The sequence below is a fragment of the Perca flavescens genome, chromosome 18 (assembly GCF_004354835.1).
Source record: "Perca flavescens isolate YP-PL-M2 chromosome 18, PFLA_1.0, whole genome shotgun sequence".
Classification (NCBI taxonomy): domain Eukaryota; kingdom Metazoa; phylum Chordata; class Actinopteri; order Perciformes; family Percidae; genus Perca; species Perca flavescens.
In genome coordinates this window covers 23,309,496-23,328,457 of record NC_041348.1, presented here as the reverse complement: position 1 = coordinate 23,328,457, position 18,962 = coordinate 23,309,496, and the positions used below count along the sequence as shown (strand labels likewise).

General features: G+C 38.6%; 1 protein-coding gene across 3 annotated transcripts in view; it reads right to left on the bottom strand.

The window, feature by feature from the left end:
• Positions 1–18,962, bottom strand: part of lama2 (laminin, alpha 2) — a 192,402-nt gene that overhangs the window by 132,014 nt on the left and 41,426 nt on the right. For all 3 annotated transcript variants that reach the window (XM_028604575.1, XM_028604576.1, XM_028604577.1), the window contains exons 3-5: positions 17,710–17,822; positions 4,824–4,875; positions 4,050–4,240 (exon numbers count right to left, since the gene is read on the bottom strand). In XM_028604575.1, coding sequence (XP_028460376.1) covers positions 4,050–4,240; positions 4,824–4,875; positions 17,710–17,822 — 356 coding nt within the window. The remainder of the gene's footprint in view (positions 1–4,049; positions 4,241–4,823; positions 4,876–17,709; positions 17,823–18,962) is intronic.

Here is an 18,962-nt window from a genome sequence, read left to right as displayed (position 1 = left end):
ACAAACTCTAGGAAGTTTAGCAAAAAAACAACTTATAGCTCTAGCAAGAAGAATCAACAGATAAACCTGCAGCCTCACGACAAGCTGCCTCCTACTGTACCACTACAGCGCAGTGACTAGCCTTTTACCCTTTCAGCCTCACCTAACTGGAACAAACCATGTGCTCAGGTAAACATAGGGCGAGCTAGACTGATCCAAAGCATTCAAAGAACGCACCATTAGTGGACTTAACTTTATGTAGAATAGTCTAGCTCAAATGTCTAAGGAAGGTGGTAGGTTGGCAGAGATCATGAGTTACCAAAGGTGCAGATTTATTTATAGCGCTCCCCACTACAGGTGTAACTCGACAAGGTAAATGAACTAAAATCAAACAACCAGCACATGTTTCTGGCAGCATGGCCTCCCCCTCTGTCTCCTCTCTTTCTTTTCTGCGTTTAATGGCGGGGCGCAACCAACTTGTTTAGGTGCATACTGCCACCTACTGTACTGGAGTATGTAATATCAAGGCTTATAAGTACTTCAGGTTACAGTTTAATAATAAAAAAAATTAAATTAAATTAAAAAAAATAAAAAACTATACGTTACGATCTAATCCTGTAGACTTAAAGGTCCCATGGCATGAACATTTCACTTTATGAGGTTTTTTTTTCAACATTAAATATGCGTTCCCCCAGCCTGCCTATGGTCCCCCAGTGGCTAGAAATGGCGATAGGTGTAAACCGAGCCCTGGGTATCCTGCTCTGCCTTTGAGAAAATGAAAGCTCAGATGGGCCGATCTGGAATCTTCTCCTTATGAGGTCATAAGGAGCAAGGTTACCTCCCCTTTCTCTGCTTTGCCCGCCCAGAGAATTTGGCCCACCCATGAGAGAGAGAGAGACATCATGGCTTTCAAACGAGAAAAGTGGCAGTTGGTCAAGGCCACACCCCCACCCTCCACCTTGCCCCCCCCTCTCTCTCCTCCTCAATAGCTACAGACACAGAAATGGCACATACTAAGGTAAGCTCATTATGGGACTGGTTCTACTGGCTGTAATTCTGCACCAAGGCTGAATTTCGGGAAAGAGACTTCAGATACAGTATTAGGGTACCACTAAGGTCTATAAAAAGCATCCAAAGAGCACCATGTCATGGGACCTTTAAGAAAACTAAACTGAGCTTTGCAGCACTCCCTTGAGTCCTTACCCATCCCTAAAATCCCTGCTAAATTCCATCCCCGTCCTAATTCATATATCTTGTCACGTAAGATGTTCCTCTCTGAATCATATTTACTACACTTCAGGAGGACATGCTTGCCATTTTCAGTAACATTACAGACCTTGTCTCCTCTCTTGGCAAAATCCCACTGCTTTATATGGAGTGATCAATTCACACCTAGACTGAATACGTCAGAACCATTACAAGAGAAGGTTAAACTATGCAGTAACCTATATATATCATTGCTGGACATTAACAAGCTCCTTCACATCACTAAATTGCTGTCTTAAAGGTAAGCATTCATCACACATTACTTTCAAAAGCAAGAAACAAACAAATGAAAATTCTTTCATAACAGAAAAACCCTCGACTTGGTTTGGCCCAGTGATGTCAGCAATGACATCACCAAATCGATAAAAACAGGAAGTGCTGGGCCAGTCCCTCCCAAACAAACAAACACTATGTGATGGTGGTCTTTCTATCACTGCTCAGAGGACCCAGTTGTGCACACCAGTTTTCACAATCACAGACTGAGCAGGTGATCTGCACCATCAGAAACAGATGTATTACATATCAACACAGTATGGCTGTTCTTTTTCAACAAATCCCAATCTTGTGGAATCATGGGAAGTTAAATAAAGAAATGCACTTTTTTTTTGTTCTAATCATTATTGTTACTGAACAATAATCATCTGTTAACTGCTTAGTAAATATTCATAAACAGGCAAATCCTTATACCCCATTCTTCTAGGCAAAATATGGTGCTTTCAATATTACATGCACTTGTTCAGCCCAGTATCTCTATGAATTTGGTTCATATTGGAAGATTCTGCACCTCACGATCCATATCCATTGCAAACATTGACTGCTAGACATTTTTATTTTGTCTACCAAAGCAATTTACATTTTGTATTGTTACTGCCTTGCTCTACTTTTAAATCAATGTAGAAGAAGAATAAAAAGAGTTATATGTGGTATCACCAATAATCAACAGGCAGCCACATAACAAGGAGTATGAGCTGCTGCCTGACTGCCTGTCTGTCCTTCTGTCTGTCTCACTAATGTGGCCAAAAGCAACATTTGGGATCTGCAAAAAAGTCTTACAGAGTGGGCGTGTGTGTGTGTGTGTGTGTGTGTGTGTGTGTGTGTGTGTGTGTGTGTGTGTGTGTGTGTGTGTGTGTGTGTGTGTGTGCATTAAGGGGGAACACTTGATGGGTGCAAGCTGCACACTTGGAAGTAACGAAGGAGATGGTTGTGTATGTAGGTGTGCGTGTGTGATGAGTGGTGGGGTGACATTGTAAGAGTGTGTGCGATGCTGTGACACATCGCCTACGACTCATTATGGTTTCACTGTGATCAGACGGCTAGGGAGCTGTCAAACACACACACACACACACACACACACACACACACACACACACACACACACACACACACAGTACACGTACACACATTCATACACCTCCGCCGTTACGTGCGGCTACTGACATCTCCCAGCTCGCACCCCCCTAACGCTCCCCCGCAGGACAGACACACAACACACATGCATGGAGGCATGTGCGACACACACACACACACACACACACACACACACACAACAGCACCCATGTAAATGTGTATACATATTCAGACAGGCATCTACAATTAGAGGCCTATGTGGGAGATGTAGATGTGTGATTAGTCTTTCACTGCATGTGTGTGTGTGTGTGTGTGTGTGTGTGTGTGTGTGTGTGTGTGTGTGTTCCGCAGTCCTCTTTCTCTTCATTAATGTCAGTAATTGCAGGCTTGCCCTCTGTTCTTACTGGGTGCAATCACACACACAGCTGATCAAAGCAACACAGCAGTAAACAGCGGTGTGCACATGTGCGTGTCAGTGTGTTTCTTTTCTATCAGTGATTAAAATTATATTAATAGTTGTGCACAATTGAAATAAATATACCTACTTTTAAAAAAAACACAAGCTTTGATCTACTTTTTAACTTGAAAACTGACACACAGAATTTCAAAATTTATCCTGCTCAGAAGACTAGACTGGTCTCTTTACGAGAGCTGAAATAAACATTCTACTTTCTTTTCCATTTTGTATGATTTCTGTGTTGATTTTAGACGGTTTGACCTGGTGTCATGAGTGGAGCTTCTTAATTCTTCTTCTTCATTTGCACATGTTCTGCTTATTATTCATGTCCACTACTGTAGCAACATCATCCCTCGTTCCAAACTCTATTAATCTGTTATTCCCTTCCAAACTGCCCTCAGACCATACTGACATTCCCAATGACCTGACCATCACCTGCCTGCACACCTAGACCTCATTCCCCCTAATCAATCACTTAGGATGTACACCGGTCCACAAGATCACTCTCTTTCTCAGATAATTTCTCTGTTCGTCTAATGCTCCTCAAACCCATAAAGTTTAAGCCTCTTGCGTTGACTGGCTTTTAGATTTTTTCCTGCTCCTATTTTAGATCTGTTTTCCTTCTCTAAATGCTAGGCAGGCATAGTTTTTAGAAGCCCAAGTCAACCCAGCAATCCTAACACAGTTTAACTAAACTCAATTCAACCTAACACAGTTTAACCCTATTCACCCTAAGACATCCTGCATCAACCCAATCCAATTTAACACAAGTCTACCTACCCAAAACTTAATTTAGTCTAACTCAATTTAGCATAATCCAAATCCTACTCTACACACCCAATCAAAATATTCCGAACCTAATCAAACTTGACTTGACCCACTCCATCCAAGCCTGAGTCAACCCAACTGACTGGCACCATCCAAATCAACCCAAAACTAAACCGAACTCGAGCACAGATTACAGCGGCAGTGTAACAACTTCTCTAGCTAAAAGTGTTACCTCTCCGTTCTCCAGAGGGTGAATCTTTGAATAAAAAGATGTGCAGATAACTTCATCATCCCTGGTGTAGGATGGAGGTCCTGTCCGTGGATTAATGTTGAACCTCGTCAGGCACTCTGTGTCTGTGATGGCGTAGTACTGCCAGGGATCAAAGGTCACCCCATCTATTGAACGCTCTAGGATCCAGTTACCTGTGGACAAGAATATTGGTGAAGAAAAAAATTTATGAAAAGCTTCAAAGGTGTGATGTGAAAAGGAAAAAAAGATCAATAGAAATAATGATGGAGATCCAAGATTGTGCCTAGGTCAACCTATTTAAAATACCTAGAAAATTGACAGAACATTCAATTCCACATATTTCCTAACAGCTTAGACCACAACTGTGATATTCCACCTCCTGAATTGATTGATTGAATGTTTGTTTGTTGTTTATGCTTTGTTCTATTGTTTATGCTTATATTTTGTCTTTTAATATACTGTAAAGCACTTCATGTTTACTTGTAATTAAGGTGCTTTAAAAATACAATTGCCATTGCCATATAATGAACATTAAAAGCTGCAGAATGCAATTTATTGAATGCCATCTTGAGCTTTCAAACTATTCTCTGTGGGAGAATTGTGTGCTACAAAGGCTGTAATTTCTATATTTAACAGTTCATAAGACCGCCGCTTTAATCACATAGTCATTGTTTTATTTTATAATCAAAGCAGTTATGTTAACACGTGAAACAGTGTATGGCTGTCTAAACAGAAATTAGGAAGCAGAATGCTTACCTGGGCGAGGTGAGTTGGCTGCCTTTATGATCATATAGGCGATCTGAAAAACCTGGAAAACAGAGGACAGAGATATTGAAAAACACATTAGCCTATAATATACATGTACTGCGGAAACAACTTTGATTACAATGATCCCACTTTGGTTTTCCATTGGAATGCTAAATTTATATCCATTACAATAGGCCTTATGATTGTTAGCAACATTTAAAATGAACAAAGCAGTAAGTTTCTATTTTGATAACTGTCAACAAACCAAATAAATGGACCTTTTAAAGGAATTAGATTGGTTTAAACTCACTTCACTAACTTCTTCTCACACATATATTATAGCTGCTGTCTGAAATCACTTGCTTAGGGTTAGGGTTAGGTAATACCACAAATAAACATGAATCAAGTGCAAATTGTAGTCTAGTTAGTGATGATATAAGCAATATATATGAAACGACAGTCTTTATAAATGCTGAAATGTGGTGAGGCGTCAGTATACAGTTAGTACAAGTAGTGGTCTAGTTAGTGATGTAAAACAGTAATAACACAGTAAACATGAGTAAACAATCTATATAGAGGCTGAATGTAGTAAAGAGTCAATACACAATTAGTGCAAATAGTGGACTAGGTAATGATGTAGGTCAGTATAACTAGAGGGACTTCCAACACTGTCTTTGAAGGAGACCTACATCATGGCGCAATGCATTTCTGGCACGCAACTTTGTTTATATTCATTTTCCACCAGGAGCACACAGCGACAAACACAAATCAACAGATAACTCTGTAATGAAACATTATATAACAAGTGTAGTGAAGCGGCTCAGTTGTAAAGGCTAACGATGATCACTTAGCACAATGACATCATGTTAGAAAGCACAGACCTGCATGCCCAGATGCAGGTCCAATAAACTCAGAAACTCTTTTATCCCGACTTCTATTTCCATTTTAAACAATTTGCCAGAATTGTTTTAAATGTATGTATTTTACTATTGTGGTTTAGATATTGTGGGTATTTTATGTTTCGCTGTATTGTTGTTTGTCTTGTCTTTATGCGTGTTTGCTGGCTGTACAAATAATTGCCCCTCGGGGATAATAAAGTTACCTTGACCTTGACCTTGACAGCCGTGGGGCGACCTCTAGCTCACCCAGTAAGAGTGTTCGCCCCATGTTGGCTGAGTCCTGCAGCGGTGCGGGTTCAAATCCGACCTGCTGCCCTTTGCTGCGTGTCATCCCCCTTTCATGTCTATCCACTGTCACTGTCTAAATAAAGGGAAAAGCCCCCAAAAAATAACCTCTAAAAAAACAAAAAAAGCACAGCCGAAACAATTTGTCATAAACTAACTAACAATAGTGCTAGCCACAAAGCTAACAACATTGATAACTAAGCCAAACAGTGCTGTCACTACTATTTTAGTGATTTATAAGCAACCTGTTTCTTGCAGATTGTCACGTTACCAAAAATACAGCTATTAGAAGGTAATATATGAAGTTGAAGCTAACTCAGACAGCTGTAGGGCAGCTAACATAAACTTTAGCTGTCTCCATTAAGCTCCCACCTAAGCTCCTATAACTCGCAACGCAGTTAGGAAAAATGATAACATAAAGACCTCACAATGCCTTGTGTTTCTCACTCCAGCAGTTATTGAACATCAGATATGACATGACAAAAGCATTTCGTTTTCACATGCGGGTAGGCCAAGGTAAGAAGAGGGAAATAAGCTAATGTTAGCCAACATATTTAATAAAAAAATCACATTTCAGCATTCGAATAGTATTGATTGTTTTTTTATTATTCAAATTATATTAGACTTTCGGAATTTGTTCCAACAGCCCTAGTGAGCAGTTTCTTGATATTTTGGACACATGAATCATGATCATTTTGGGTCATCAGTGAAAGATGTTACAGTATGTTGCACAACTGTAGCACAATTGCATTGTGGGATTGTTATCAGCAAGTATTAAAAATGCCATCAGCACTACTTTTGTTTTTTAAAAAGCACTGTTTTTTTATGCTTACCTTTTTAATAAAAAATATGAAATTACCAGATTGTTTGTCAATTAAATACTATGATCTTTGTTGTTTAGATTGACTTTCCTTCAGTTCGATCACCAGCTAGACGGACAGACACAAACACTGGATGTAGGTCAAATGCTGACTCCTTGTCTCGTTTCACCACCCCATCTTTCACCCATCCTTTCTCTCTCTGAGTATTTGTCTCTTTCTTCTCGTGATGTGGAAAGCAGTGTCACATTGCAGCAATTAGAATAGGGAGAAAGCTACCGTGTGTGTGTGTGAGAGAGAGAAGGAGAGAGAGAAAAAAAGCTTATTTCAGGGTAACCTTATAGCAGTCATTCAAACCCCCTACAAAGAGTCAATGTTACCTGTATTCCCATCAAGGACAGGATTGTGTGTGTGTGTGTGTGTGTGTGTGTGTGTGTGTGTGTGTGTGTGTGTGTGTGTGTGTAAAAGAGCTCTCAGCGGTAGCTTGTAATATGGTGACAGCTTTGGGACAGCTAGGCAACTCCAGCAGCTAAACATAGAGATGAACACAGATAGCTTATGCAGTGTGTGTGTGTGTGTGTGTGTGTGTGTGTGTGTGTGTGTGTGTGTGTGTGTGTGTGTGTGTGCGTGTGTGCGTGTGTGTGTGTGTGTGTGTGTGCGTGCGTGCGTAGTGTTGCAGTGTCATATTCTGTTTTGATCAGATTTGGATCAGACAAGGGATTTTTTTGCCTCTAAAGCTCAACACAGCATCAACAAATAAACACACAAATAACTGTCCTGCAGTAAATTGCATGGCTGGTAAATCAATGTTTTTCTTGCATCAATCACATTTAATGTCAGGTAGGTAAGTTCACAGTGAGTTCACATCATGAACAGATCATATTATCAGCATATATATATTTTATTTGGCTGGATTCACTTTTCAAATTGAGTTGTTACATTTTTTTTAACTGCAGCCTGGTTTGGCAATTTTTAGCTCAAACTAACAGGGTGTCTACATGTTTCATCAGGTTAAATTTCAGACCCTGGAAATGCAAGTTAGAATCAGTAAATTAAATGTTATCTTACTGGATAAAGTCAAACCCCACCAAATAAAGGAGTAAAACATTTGGGATCTCTAAAACTGAATACGCATAATCTCTGTCTATGTATAAGAAAACCGCATGCCAACGTGCCAGCTGGTTAATGCACAAAGACGTCATGAAACCAAAGGTATCCAATATTATTTTCTCTCTTTAGAGTACTGCTTTTACATCAACAGGAGAGCACAAAGCAGATCGGCATACTCTGACTTAAACACTTTAAAGTCCAACTAAACTCGGGTGAACCTGTTTCCAAAAACTTTCTATATCAGAACTATGACAAAAGAACGTTGAAAAAAGTAACAAATCTTTGAAAAGCTAGAAAAACGCAGGAAAAAAAATCGATAAAAAAACCCTATCAAAAACATTGCCAAATGTGACAAAAAATGATAACAAAATTGGAAAAACGTGACAAAAAAATTGGAATAAAATCGACAAAAACATCGAGAAAAGTGTAGAAAAAGAACAACAAAATGTTGAAATTTTGACCCAGAAAAACACAAAGTTTCAGGTCGACGGGAAGACAACACAAGGGTTAAAGAGTGAAACAGTCAGTGAATAAACTACTGACTGAATTTGCTCATTTCTATATTGTACATTACTTCAGACAGAAGTGTTGAGATTGCAGAGGAGTTGAGCAAATTATTTACAAGTCTACATAAAGGCTACAAAATTTCATTTATCTCCAGATATGATAAGTGTCTCAAATGTTTATCTCACAATCCTTTATTAGGAATAACTCCTTCAATAGTGCCATCTCGTTTTTTAAGTACGTCCTCGACGACAAAAAAACTATATTTGCACAATTAGACAAAACGTTTGACAAAAAACTAAATTACAAGATAATTAAACGGTACCAAATGTCAAATCATGTATTCATAGATTATAGAAAAAATGTTGTCAGTGATAGCATTAGGTAACAAAGTGATAAAACATAATTATGGTAGCGTCATTATGAACATGTACAATTGATCCGATAATAAGAAGACAGGGCATTTTCAAAGTGGAAAAATGATATGGATCAAATACTTAGATTATTCCAATCAGAGGGAGCTTTAAACATAAATGCTTTCTTAGCTATTGACTTAGAGACTGCAGGAACAGAAACCAAAAACTGTATGGAGTGTGTTAGTGTGATTGATAATTTGGGGAGAAGTGTACCATACATTGTTTTAAATGGTGATGCCAATTGAAATGTATACATTTAAAGGTCCCATGGCATGAAAATTTCACTTATGAGGTTTTAAAACATATATATAATATGCGTTCCCCCAGCCTGCCTATGGTCCCCCAGTGGCTAGAAATGGTGATATGTGTAAACCGAGCCCTGGCTATCCTGCTCTGCCTTTGAGAAAATGAAAGTTCAGATGGGCCGATCTGGAATCTTCTCCTTATGAGGTCATAAGGAGCAAGGTTACCTCCCATTTCTCTGCTTTGCCCGCCAAGAGAATTTAGCCCTCCCATGAGAGAGAGACATCATCAAGCAAAGGCCACACCCCACCCTCCACCTTGCCCCCCCCCCCCCTCCTCAATAGCATTTAAAGCTACAGACACAGAAAGGAAAGCTCATTGTGGGACTGGCTCTAGTGGCTGTAATTATGCACCAAGGCTGAATTTAGGGAAAGAGACTTCAGATATAGTATTAGGGGACCACTAAGGTCTATATAAAAGAGACTTCAGATACAGTATTAGGGGACCACTAAGGCCTATATAAAAGAGACTTCAGATACAGTATTAGGGGACCACTAAGGCCTATATAAAAGCATCCAAAAAGCACCATGTCATGGGACCTTTAAAAAAAGAAAAATAATGAAACTAATGTCGATGTAAACTTATGATGGTAGAGGGCAAGTTATTAAAGGACATCCAAGAACAAACCTGCATGGTCTATTATAAACTAAATTGAGAGGAAGATGATTAGTTTTGGATGCAGCCTGATATACAACATCAGCTTTATTTATAAGATGAGTTGTAATGTAAGCTTTTTTTCTAACAGTGATTCTAACACACTAATACTCCAAACCATACTATTTCATATTTATTTTCTAATAGTTCCCAAGCATTTTATTGGAGCAATCTTACATATTTGACTGGAAATATTCATGACATGCCAGGGAATGGCTTTTTGCACCTATTTGAGCACAGTAGCCAAATGAGCACTTAAAATGTTTATTTTAATGATCAGTCCACTTAAGCCCTGTGTCCACTATGGTTAGGTTGCCCACAATCAAATGGAGTATGAAGAATCCATTTTGTCTCAGCGTGATTTGGACACAGAGTGACAGGGGTTTTACTGGGCAGCTGCTGTTTACAGGCCATTCACATGGAAATGTGTTAACATTTCTTTGGCCTGATAAACTGGCATCAAACCCCAATTCCAGTTAGTACTCCAGCTAATTATAACAGGATTTGCACACAAAAGCACAAAATACAGATCAGATACAAAGGAATAAAAAACAATGACAAAAAAAAACCAACAGAATTCTTTTGTTGAGACATAAACAAACATACAGACACACAGGTGGATATGCCGTCAGAGCAACAGGCCTGGTATGCAGACTTGTTAAAAATGTTCTTCAAGAGAAAGTGTGTTAACATCTCACTGGACTAATAAAAGTAGCTTTTGGCCCAGTTCTAAATAGTGTGAATCATCCAGCATCCCTGACTGCCAAGTTTAGTGCAGGCAAACAAGCAAGAGATATTCACTGGAGCCACACAGTCATCTTATCCTAAGATTGCTCTGCTTTACCACTGAGCTGCCACCAAAAACAATTTGGGGAGATGCTGCAGGATTTTAAATGACAGTCTCTTGACAGCTCTGCAGCAAACACATTACAATTGAAAAGTTTTAACCAAATTGCCGGAGAAATCATAAAATAATTATATATTAAGCCAACGTGTTCTTCACGTTGGCTTAAACAGAGGTTGCAGTGAAGTGCAGCATATACAGACGGCCTCTGGATAAAACTGAGAAATGTCCAATTGAAATCTATTCTCTTTAAGTCTGCCTCTCTGTCTGAACTGCCAAAAACACAGTTACACACAAAAATAAAACAAATGCACAAACGAACACGGTGGCTCACAGACTTGGTCGTAATTTAGCCTTAAGCTTTTTAAACATGCTTTAGTCTGAACAAAACACCAGATGCTGCAATCACTCCCACGTTCTTGCTTTGGCCCGAGCTACTGTCAAACATAAACCAACAAAGTTTCATTGGGTACAGCAGATGTTTCATTTACCTTTTCTCTTTTTATGAAAAAGATATTGTTTCTGGCGTTAAAACCTCTGACCATCTATTATTCTCATATTCTTAATTATTATATAAAGTAAAGAAAAGCTAAATTTTATCTAAGTTTGAGGTATGTTTCCCCATTGCATTTTAAAATGGGAAATGTTTAGCAGACAAAATGTCAAGATGTGCCGTTTTCATCCAAACATTTAGCTATTACTACGGTACATGGAACTTCTAGGTAAAGGTTTACTGAGTCCTTATAATGATAGATTTTGAGAACGGGTGGACTCCAGGCTCAAGCATCTACCATATTAAGGTGTTCTTGAGCCGGTCAATGACTGTTGAATGTTGACTGTGGTAAATTGGACTATGATGATTTTGAAGAGTTAAGGTTTAAAGCTGCAATATTCAGTGATCTGGATATTCAAATAAATGTAAATAAATACCATTGTATTGTCATTCTGTTGAACATCTTTGAGTGTTCATGTCCAACTTTAGAGTGCTTGAAAGTGGCTTTTAATTGATGTTGAGTGAGGCTTGTAGAGACAGAGCTGTTAAATCAGTCAAACGAATAACAACAACAATGGAGCAAAGTAGCAAGAAAAGTGCTGACAAAAAAAACAAAGAAACATTGACAATAAACCCCAGCAGGGTTTTTCAATGATAAAGCCATCTGAAGTCAACACCAGAAACCTTATCTGTAACCTCACGGGTAGTATTGATCTAAAAGACTGATTACAATGTATGTCTGACTTAGTAAGTAAGGATATTTGTAATTCTGAAGTTATGTTGAATGCACAGGTTGGATGAGGTTGGTACTCCCCACTGTTGTTCGATGTGAGTCAAGATTGAGACGACAGCAGAATAAAACAAGAATGTAAAAAGCCTACATTTTCCCCGTAGGAGCAGCAAATTCATATGATTTAAGTCTCTCTAATATCATATTATATATAACCGAGCATACATCTGAACTCCATTCATTGTTTTTCCCCCATACACCCTTTCATCTATACAGTGCACCTACAAATTTAAATATTTCTAAGTGCATACTGTATGTGTGCATGTACAAGTTCTTGGTATATGCAAGGTAGCAATTTTGCATGTGACATGTATGCATTTATGATAGTCTTTGTGTGTATTTGTGTGTGTGTGTGTGTGTGTGTGTGTGTATGTATGTTAAGGTATTTAAGAGCGGTGGTTAATGACAGCACTTTGACTGACAGCCTCTTTCAGGACCCTGATCACTCTGCCAGGTTCTCCTCCCGCCCCCAGAGAGCAGGCCGGCGCATGATTTCACCACCTCGAACAAACTGCCCATCAATCAAACTGGCCGCTGCATTTCCATAATAACTGCAATTGAACTGAATGAAGCTGGAAAAAGATTGTTGCCATGGCAAGGCAAGTTTAACCCATCATGGTAAAGTAGTCCTAATACATTTACTATTAATTTCTTAATCTATATGCATACTAATGCCTAAACCTAAGAGGCAACACAAGACTTCACACATATGCGACGCATGGGCGGAAAACTTTTAGTGTGATATGCAATGACTGGAAGTATAATAGCCCAATCATAAGAATAATAATAAAAAAAAAGAGTGATTATTTGAAATTAAAATAAAAACTGTTTAAACCTATAAAGGAAATGAACTAAGCTATCATGAGGTCAGAAATGGGTTTCAACAGGTCTCTGTAGAGGACTTTTCCTTTGATTGTCAAGTCAGATGTAAAATTACAAATCAAGAATTCATCTAAAAATTATGAAGAACATACACAGACTTCAACAGTCTCTCTCTCTTTCTCTCTCTCTCTCTCTCTCGAACACAAACACACACACACACACACACACACACACACACACACACACACACACACACACACACACACACCCTCAGTTCCCACTCTTTCTCATTATTTAGTCTTTCCATCTAGAGGTTCAATGATAACATGAGAGGAAATGAGGGCGGTGATGTCACAGGCGATAACCACCCACCCACCCACCCGATTAAGTTATTTGTAAAGGCCATCTCGGGTCCAAACATTTGAGATATAGAAATACATATATACAGTATACTGTATATATATATATACATATAGGAGGAAGAAATAGCATAGACAACGGAATAATAATAATAATAATTTTTGAATCACAGCGCTACATTGCATGGGCTATGGTGGTTCTAGTCTTCAATTACTCCTTTACAGTAAGATGGACAGCCTTTTCACTATAATAAATACACATAATTCAACGCTGTGAACATGTCAAACACGACCATCATATGAAGAGGACTGTTAGAACTGAGACGCCCAGTAAGTGGTCATTGTGAAAAAGTACACTGGTATTAAAAAGCTCTTAAAGAACCTGCTTGTGACAAATGGAACAAGAGAAGGATCTTTCTTCATACACACCCCCCTTAACCAGCTGTCAGTGTTTATAATCAATTTTTTCATTCATTTTTCTGCACATCTTGATGCAAGCTTGACTGTGGATAAGAGAAAGAAAAGTGTGTGTGTGTGTGTACATGTCAGTCTCCCGCTCCACACTGTCAGAAGTGAGTAAGTGAGAAAGTATGTATGTGGGTCCGTATGCATTCCTTGGCCATACCACTCTGGTGACAGGTGTGAAAACGTGTGTCCGTGCGTGTTTGTGAGACTATTTAGAAGTGTATATATATTCTGCAGCCACACCACAGTGGTGAAAGGTGTGACTGATGGGCCTGAAGTCATTAACATGTCAAGATGGTTGCTGCTCTACTTCCTGACCAGAGATATAATTATATTTTACGTATGTGATGGTTGGCAAAAAATAAAATAAAGCTCACCTCAGTTTTGCCTCCTCTTTCTGTTCTCTCTTTCTGCCTCTTCATTAAATTCAACTCCAAATGAATACTAGGAAGCTGACCTGAAATAGTCCAAATATTAATTTGGTACATTGGGGCAGTGGTGGCCTAAAGGTTAGAGACGTGAGCTTGTGACCGGGAGATTGTCAGTTCAATCCCCAAACCGACAGGATAAAATCTGGGAGGGGAAAGTGAAAGAACAGTGCTTGTCCCTCCCTCATTACCACCACTGAGGTGCCCTTGAGCAAGGCCCTTAACCCCAACAGCTCAGTGGCCAGCAGATCAGACTGTGGTTGTACTGGGCAGCTTCCAGGTTTGAATGTGTAAATGTGATCAGGGCGTTCATGCAAAAGAGAGGCTTCCTCTCAGTGAACCTTCCCTGAATAAATAAAGGTTAAAAAAGAAAATTAGTAAGACAGAATTTTAACTTTGTTTGTTCTTATAATGTACTCCTAACACTGTTTTGACTGTGTGTTTAAGTTATTAATATAGTAAAGACAGATTCCCATGGGGAAGAAAGAGATGTTAATAGTCTCAGATTTGTTTGATTCTGAGGCATTCTGCTCTTTGTCAATTAAGCCAGTTGCAAAAATTGGGAGTTTCTGTTCTTTGCAGACTTAGTCATTTCAATTTTTCAAATGTTTTGCCATTTTAATTGTTTTTGGATGTGAGAGTTTGAAAACAATTAACAACTATTTTATAGTTGGTTGACTAATTCCTCTTACTTAAACATGGTGTAAAAGGTGCAGCAACAGATTAAGATATATCTTTATTGTGCATCTTAATATGACTATATGTCACTTTTTATTGTTTCTGAAGCGCTGTCATTTTTCATACAATGGTCTTAAATGACCTTTAACAGCAAACCAGACTAACAGTGAAAAGAACGGTATTTTTTTTAAAAAAAGCTAAAAGGGAAAGTGAAAGTGAAAGACTTCCGTTGGGCTTTTAACAGATGGAGACAATTACGGGATTGTAAATGGCACTCAATGACACAGTGACAATGATACCTGGTTTAGCTCACGATACATCCAAAGTACGCTAAGTTACCGTATGCAACACTTGAAATGCAACGATGCATCTGTAACATATTCTCTTATTGTAAATGAATGATTTTCTGTCTGAGCAAAACATTCATCGCGACTGTATGGCCTCCCAGTAACGCTAACTAATACAGTGGGAAATTTAGCACCGTAAAGAAAAGACCTTTATGACAGCAGGTGTGGTAAAAACGCTACCACTTTTGTCCAAAGCGGCCGCTAGAATCAACACAAACTGAAAGTTACATTTGGTCACTTTTTAAACTTTCAGGTCTATCTCTGCAATGTAGAGAGATAGTGAGAGACAGTTTGATACCTAAACATTGGCTTCAGGTTTTCGGTTTTAGCTTTTAGGAAATACATAATAATATTATCCATTTTGTGACAAGAAAAGCCTGTAAAATGTTAAACAATAAAAATGGACCGGTAAATGGACAGCATTTATATTGCACTTTCAATTTACCTCTAATTCACCAATTCACATCTTTGTTAGCCTCAAAGTTTTTTTAATGCACTATAATTTATATCCCTCTGCACTGTGGGGAGGTGTTACAAAGATTGTCACAAAGATCTTGACCCAGATTCAATCAATCTCACAACATTCAAACAGCAGTGTAAGTATGAGCCCACAAAAATTTACTTTAAGATGACAAAATGGAAATGGCACATTCCGCTTAAGCAATATTCTCTTATGTCTAAGTAGTTAATGCTAATTTGTGTTACTTCAGGCTTTTGTTTGCATTGTTGTATTTCCGTCTAGAATATTGGCCTTTTATACTGTACATCTAAAATTAATCATTTTTAACCTTTAAAGCAATTTTTCATTGGCTTCTCTTAATGAACCGAGGGCTTCTCATGAACTAAAGTCTCTTACGCTCATTAGTTTTATTCTCAAGACATAGACTATATAATTATACTCTGGAGATGTAATCTGTTTAATTACCCTTTCTTAACTAGACTAGATGTCTTAAATCACCCCATGCCAGTACACAGTCCCTCAATCACAGACAGCCTTCCAAATCAAAAATACAAACCCAATTATTTAAAGAGTAACAAGCATGCGTATAAAATGATTGATAAGAAAATTGGTTCAACTATCACTACTGAAATAACAGTAGGTGGCTTAATTCCTTAGATGACAAAACATTATACATATATACATAGACATATAACTAACTGCTCTAATCACAATGGGATTGACAACATGCAGCCTGGTGCATTTATGTGATCTAAGAAGACAGTTACATCCTGACAGAAAAGCAAGATGGTGGCAGTAAGTGTTCAGATAAGTACATAGAAACATCATTGTTATAGAGAGACTAGTCTCGCATTGCCAGACCCTCCTTCTCAGCGATGCGGAGTGGGGCTGTCAACGAATATTCTAAATTCGAATATATATTCGAATAGTTTTAAAAAAACTAATTTCGAAGGTGAAAATTCATATTCAAATTTAAAAAAGAAAAATATGTGGAAAAAAACGCTCGCGGTAGCAGAGGCTGTCTGGCTGTCTGCTTTGCTAGCGCGCCTGAAAGCCGTTACATACTGGATGCCGGATATTACATCATTTTGACGTCACGATGTCGCGCGCCACCTTGGATGCATGCGTAACCAGATGTTCGAATAGTTCGAATATTCTGTGTTATTTTAGAGGGAATATTCGAACGTCATTTTTGAGCAATTTTGACAGCCCTACTGCGGAGGAAGGTCTGGCTAGTCCACACAGCAATCCGGGATGGGAGAAAAGCGTGCTCTAGTTTATTGGCATTTCATTAAACCAATCGCAATCGTCTTATGCGGTGCTAAGCACCGGACAGAGCTACGGTGCCTCTGCAAAATAGCCTCGAGAAGGAACTTGTTTTGGTGGAAAATGTGTACGTTCAAAGGTTGTTTTAGTCGTTCAACAGAAAACTCAGGTTGGACAGATATTCTAGCTAGCTGTCTGGATTTAACCTGCAGAGATCTGAGGAGCAGTTAACCATAGTCCTCATAAATCCAACAGAGTTTAAAATGCCAACACAAAAAAAGCGGAAGGTAACTGACATTGGGCAAAATGTGGGACATCTGGCAGAATTTCCAGTAATTGACATCTGGCGGAATTTCCAGTAATTGAGAAAAAAAGGCAGCATTGGAACCAATGTTGTCTGCATTTGTTGACCCAAATATATTATTTTGTCACCACTTAGTTCAACAGTTGAACAGCACATCCAAAAGGTATTAAATTCATATTTTTATGATTGTATTTTACTTTTCAGAAGCTGTGATATGGCTCCCGGCCAAGCCATATCCTCATATTATCACTGTTTTATCTAACAGAAGGTCCTGGGTTCAAAAACCCCAGCCAGCTGGTGTTCCTGTGTAGAGTTAATAGGTTAATTTGAAACTCAAAACCTTGATAAACGAAAAAGGTTTGTTGCTTTGCCTCATCGCAGACAATGGAGGCTGTGGTCAGGTTTGATTCATGGCGGCTACAGTGGATTCCAGTAATGAAGAGTCACCATTAAAAATCCATTGCAACCAACATAAATCCAAGCCGACCACAGCTGTTATTCTCTGTGAAGAAGGAGCCAACTGTCAATGCTACAGGGAGTGAATGTTTGAAACAGATGTATTAGTTTAAGGTTGGGGTAAGCCTCTAGAGAATACATGTGGAAGTCAATGCAATATCCTCACAAGTATGGTATTACAGGTGTGTATCTACCTGTTTTAAGTCCAGAGTAATAGTCACATAGTGGTACTCCATTCCATTCTTGATAGAGGGACTTTGCCACCAACGATTGGTGCCATCTATGGCATATTCTATAGGATGTTGTTCTGTAAACACACACACACACACACACACACACACACACACACACACACACACACACACACACACACACACACACACACACACACAAAAGAGAGAGAAACAGAGAAAGGGCATATCAGTTGTTGCATTCTAGTAACATTTTGAATATACAAAAATCATTTTAGTCTTGAATCCAGCGTTGTTCTGAGGGGGAAATGTTCCTCTACACTCTTTTTATAAAATTCTGGAATTTCAACAATTCAAGGTCAAATCAAAAGCATATTTTTCCTACCCTGTAAAAAAAATATATATATATATTTCCTTTCCATTTCAGATGATTTTATTATACTTCTGAATACAACCAAAAATGTCATCTTATTTGCATACTCCTGACCTTTGTTACTATTCTATACAATAGTTTTAATGGAACAGGAAGAAGACACATTATTCGTTTATTACATAGCAAAGCTCACTATGCAGAACTTTAAGTGAGTGTGAGAGAGTATTTCTAAGTGAAAATGTGTTTTTCAGACTTGCAGCTGTCAATCACCGGGCTACTAATGTGTGACATTTCTGTTCAAGAAAACATGGCAACTATCCCTAGCAAAATAAAAAAAAGCTATACATCCTTTGGTAAAAGTATTTTCCCTCCTGTCTTTTTGAAAGCATCTTCCTTACTGTACCTTGGACGGCAGCTGGATTCTCACAATATCACGCAAGAATTTCAGGATCACAAAAACGTTTATGTCCGGACAGCAGTAAACCGAACCAATCACCGTCGGGTGAGGAGCTACTGGCAGCTACGGCCGTGGTTTATGACGGCTGGTACCGTTCGTTCAAAACAAAAATGCCGAACGTGATAGACAGATGGTTCATCCAGTCACCTGCCAGGTATTTTTTTTTTTTTAAATGCCTGCACTTTCTCAAACAGTTTCCAATGACGGCTACTCAGATGGTCCTGTGTAACAAACCATCTGGCGGGTCAGGTTATCCTCTCCTCTCATTTATATTAACATTTTGAGTGATACTCTCTTTTGAAAATTAGATGAGGAGATATACCACTTGTATATCTGTCCAATAAATTTAAAGCTGGGGAGAGGAAAGTGTTAGCTTAGACTGAAAACAGGTGAAAACAGCTAGCCTGGCTCTATCCAAAAGTTTAA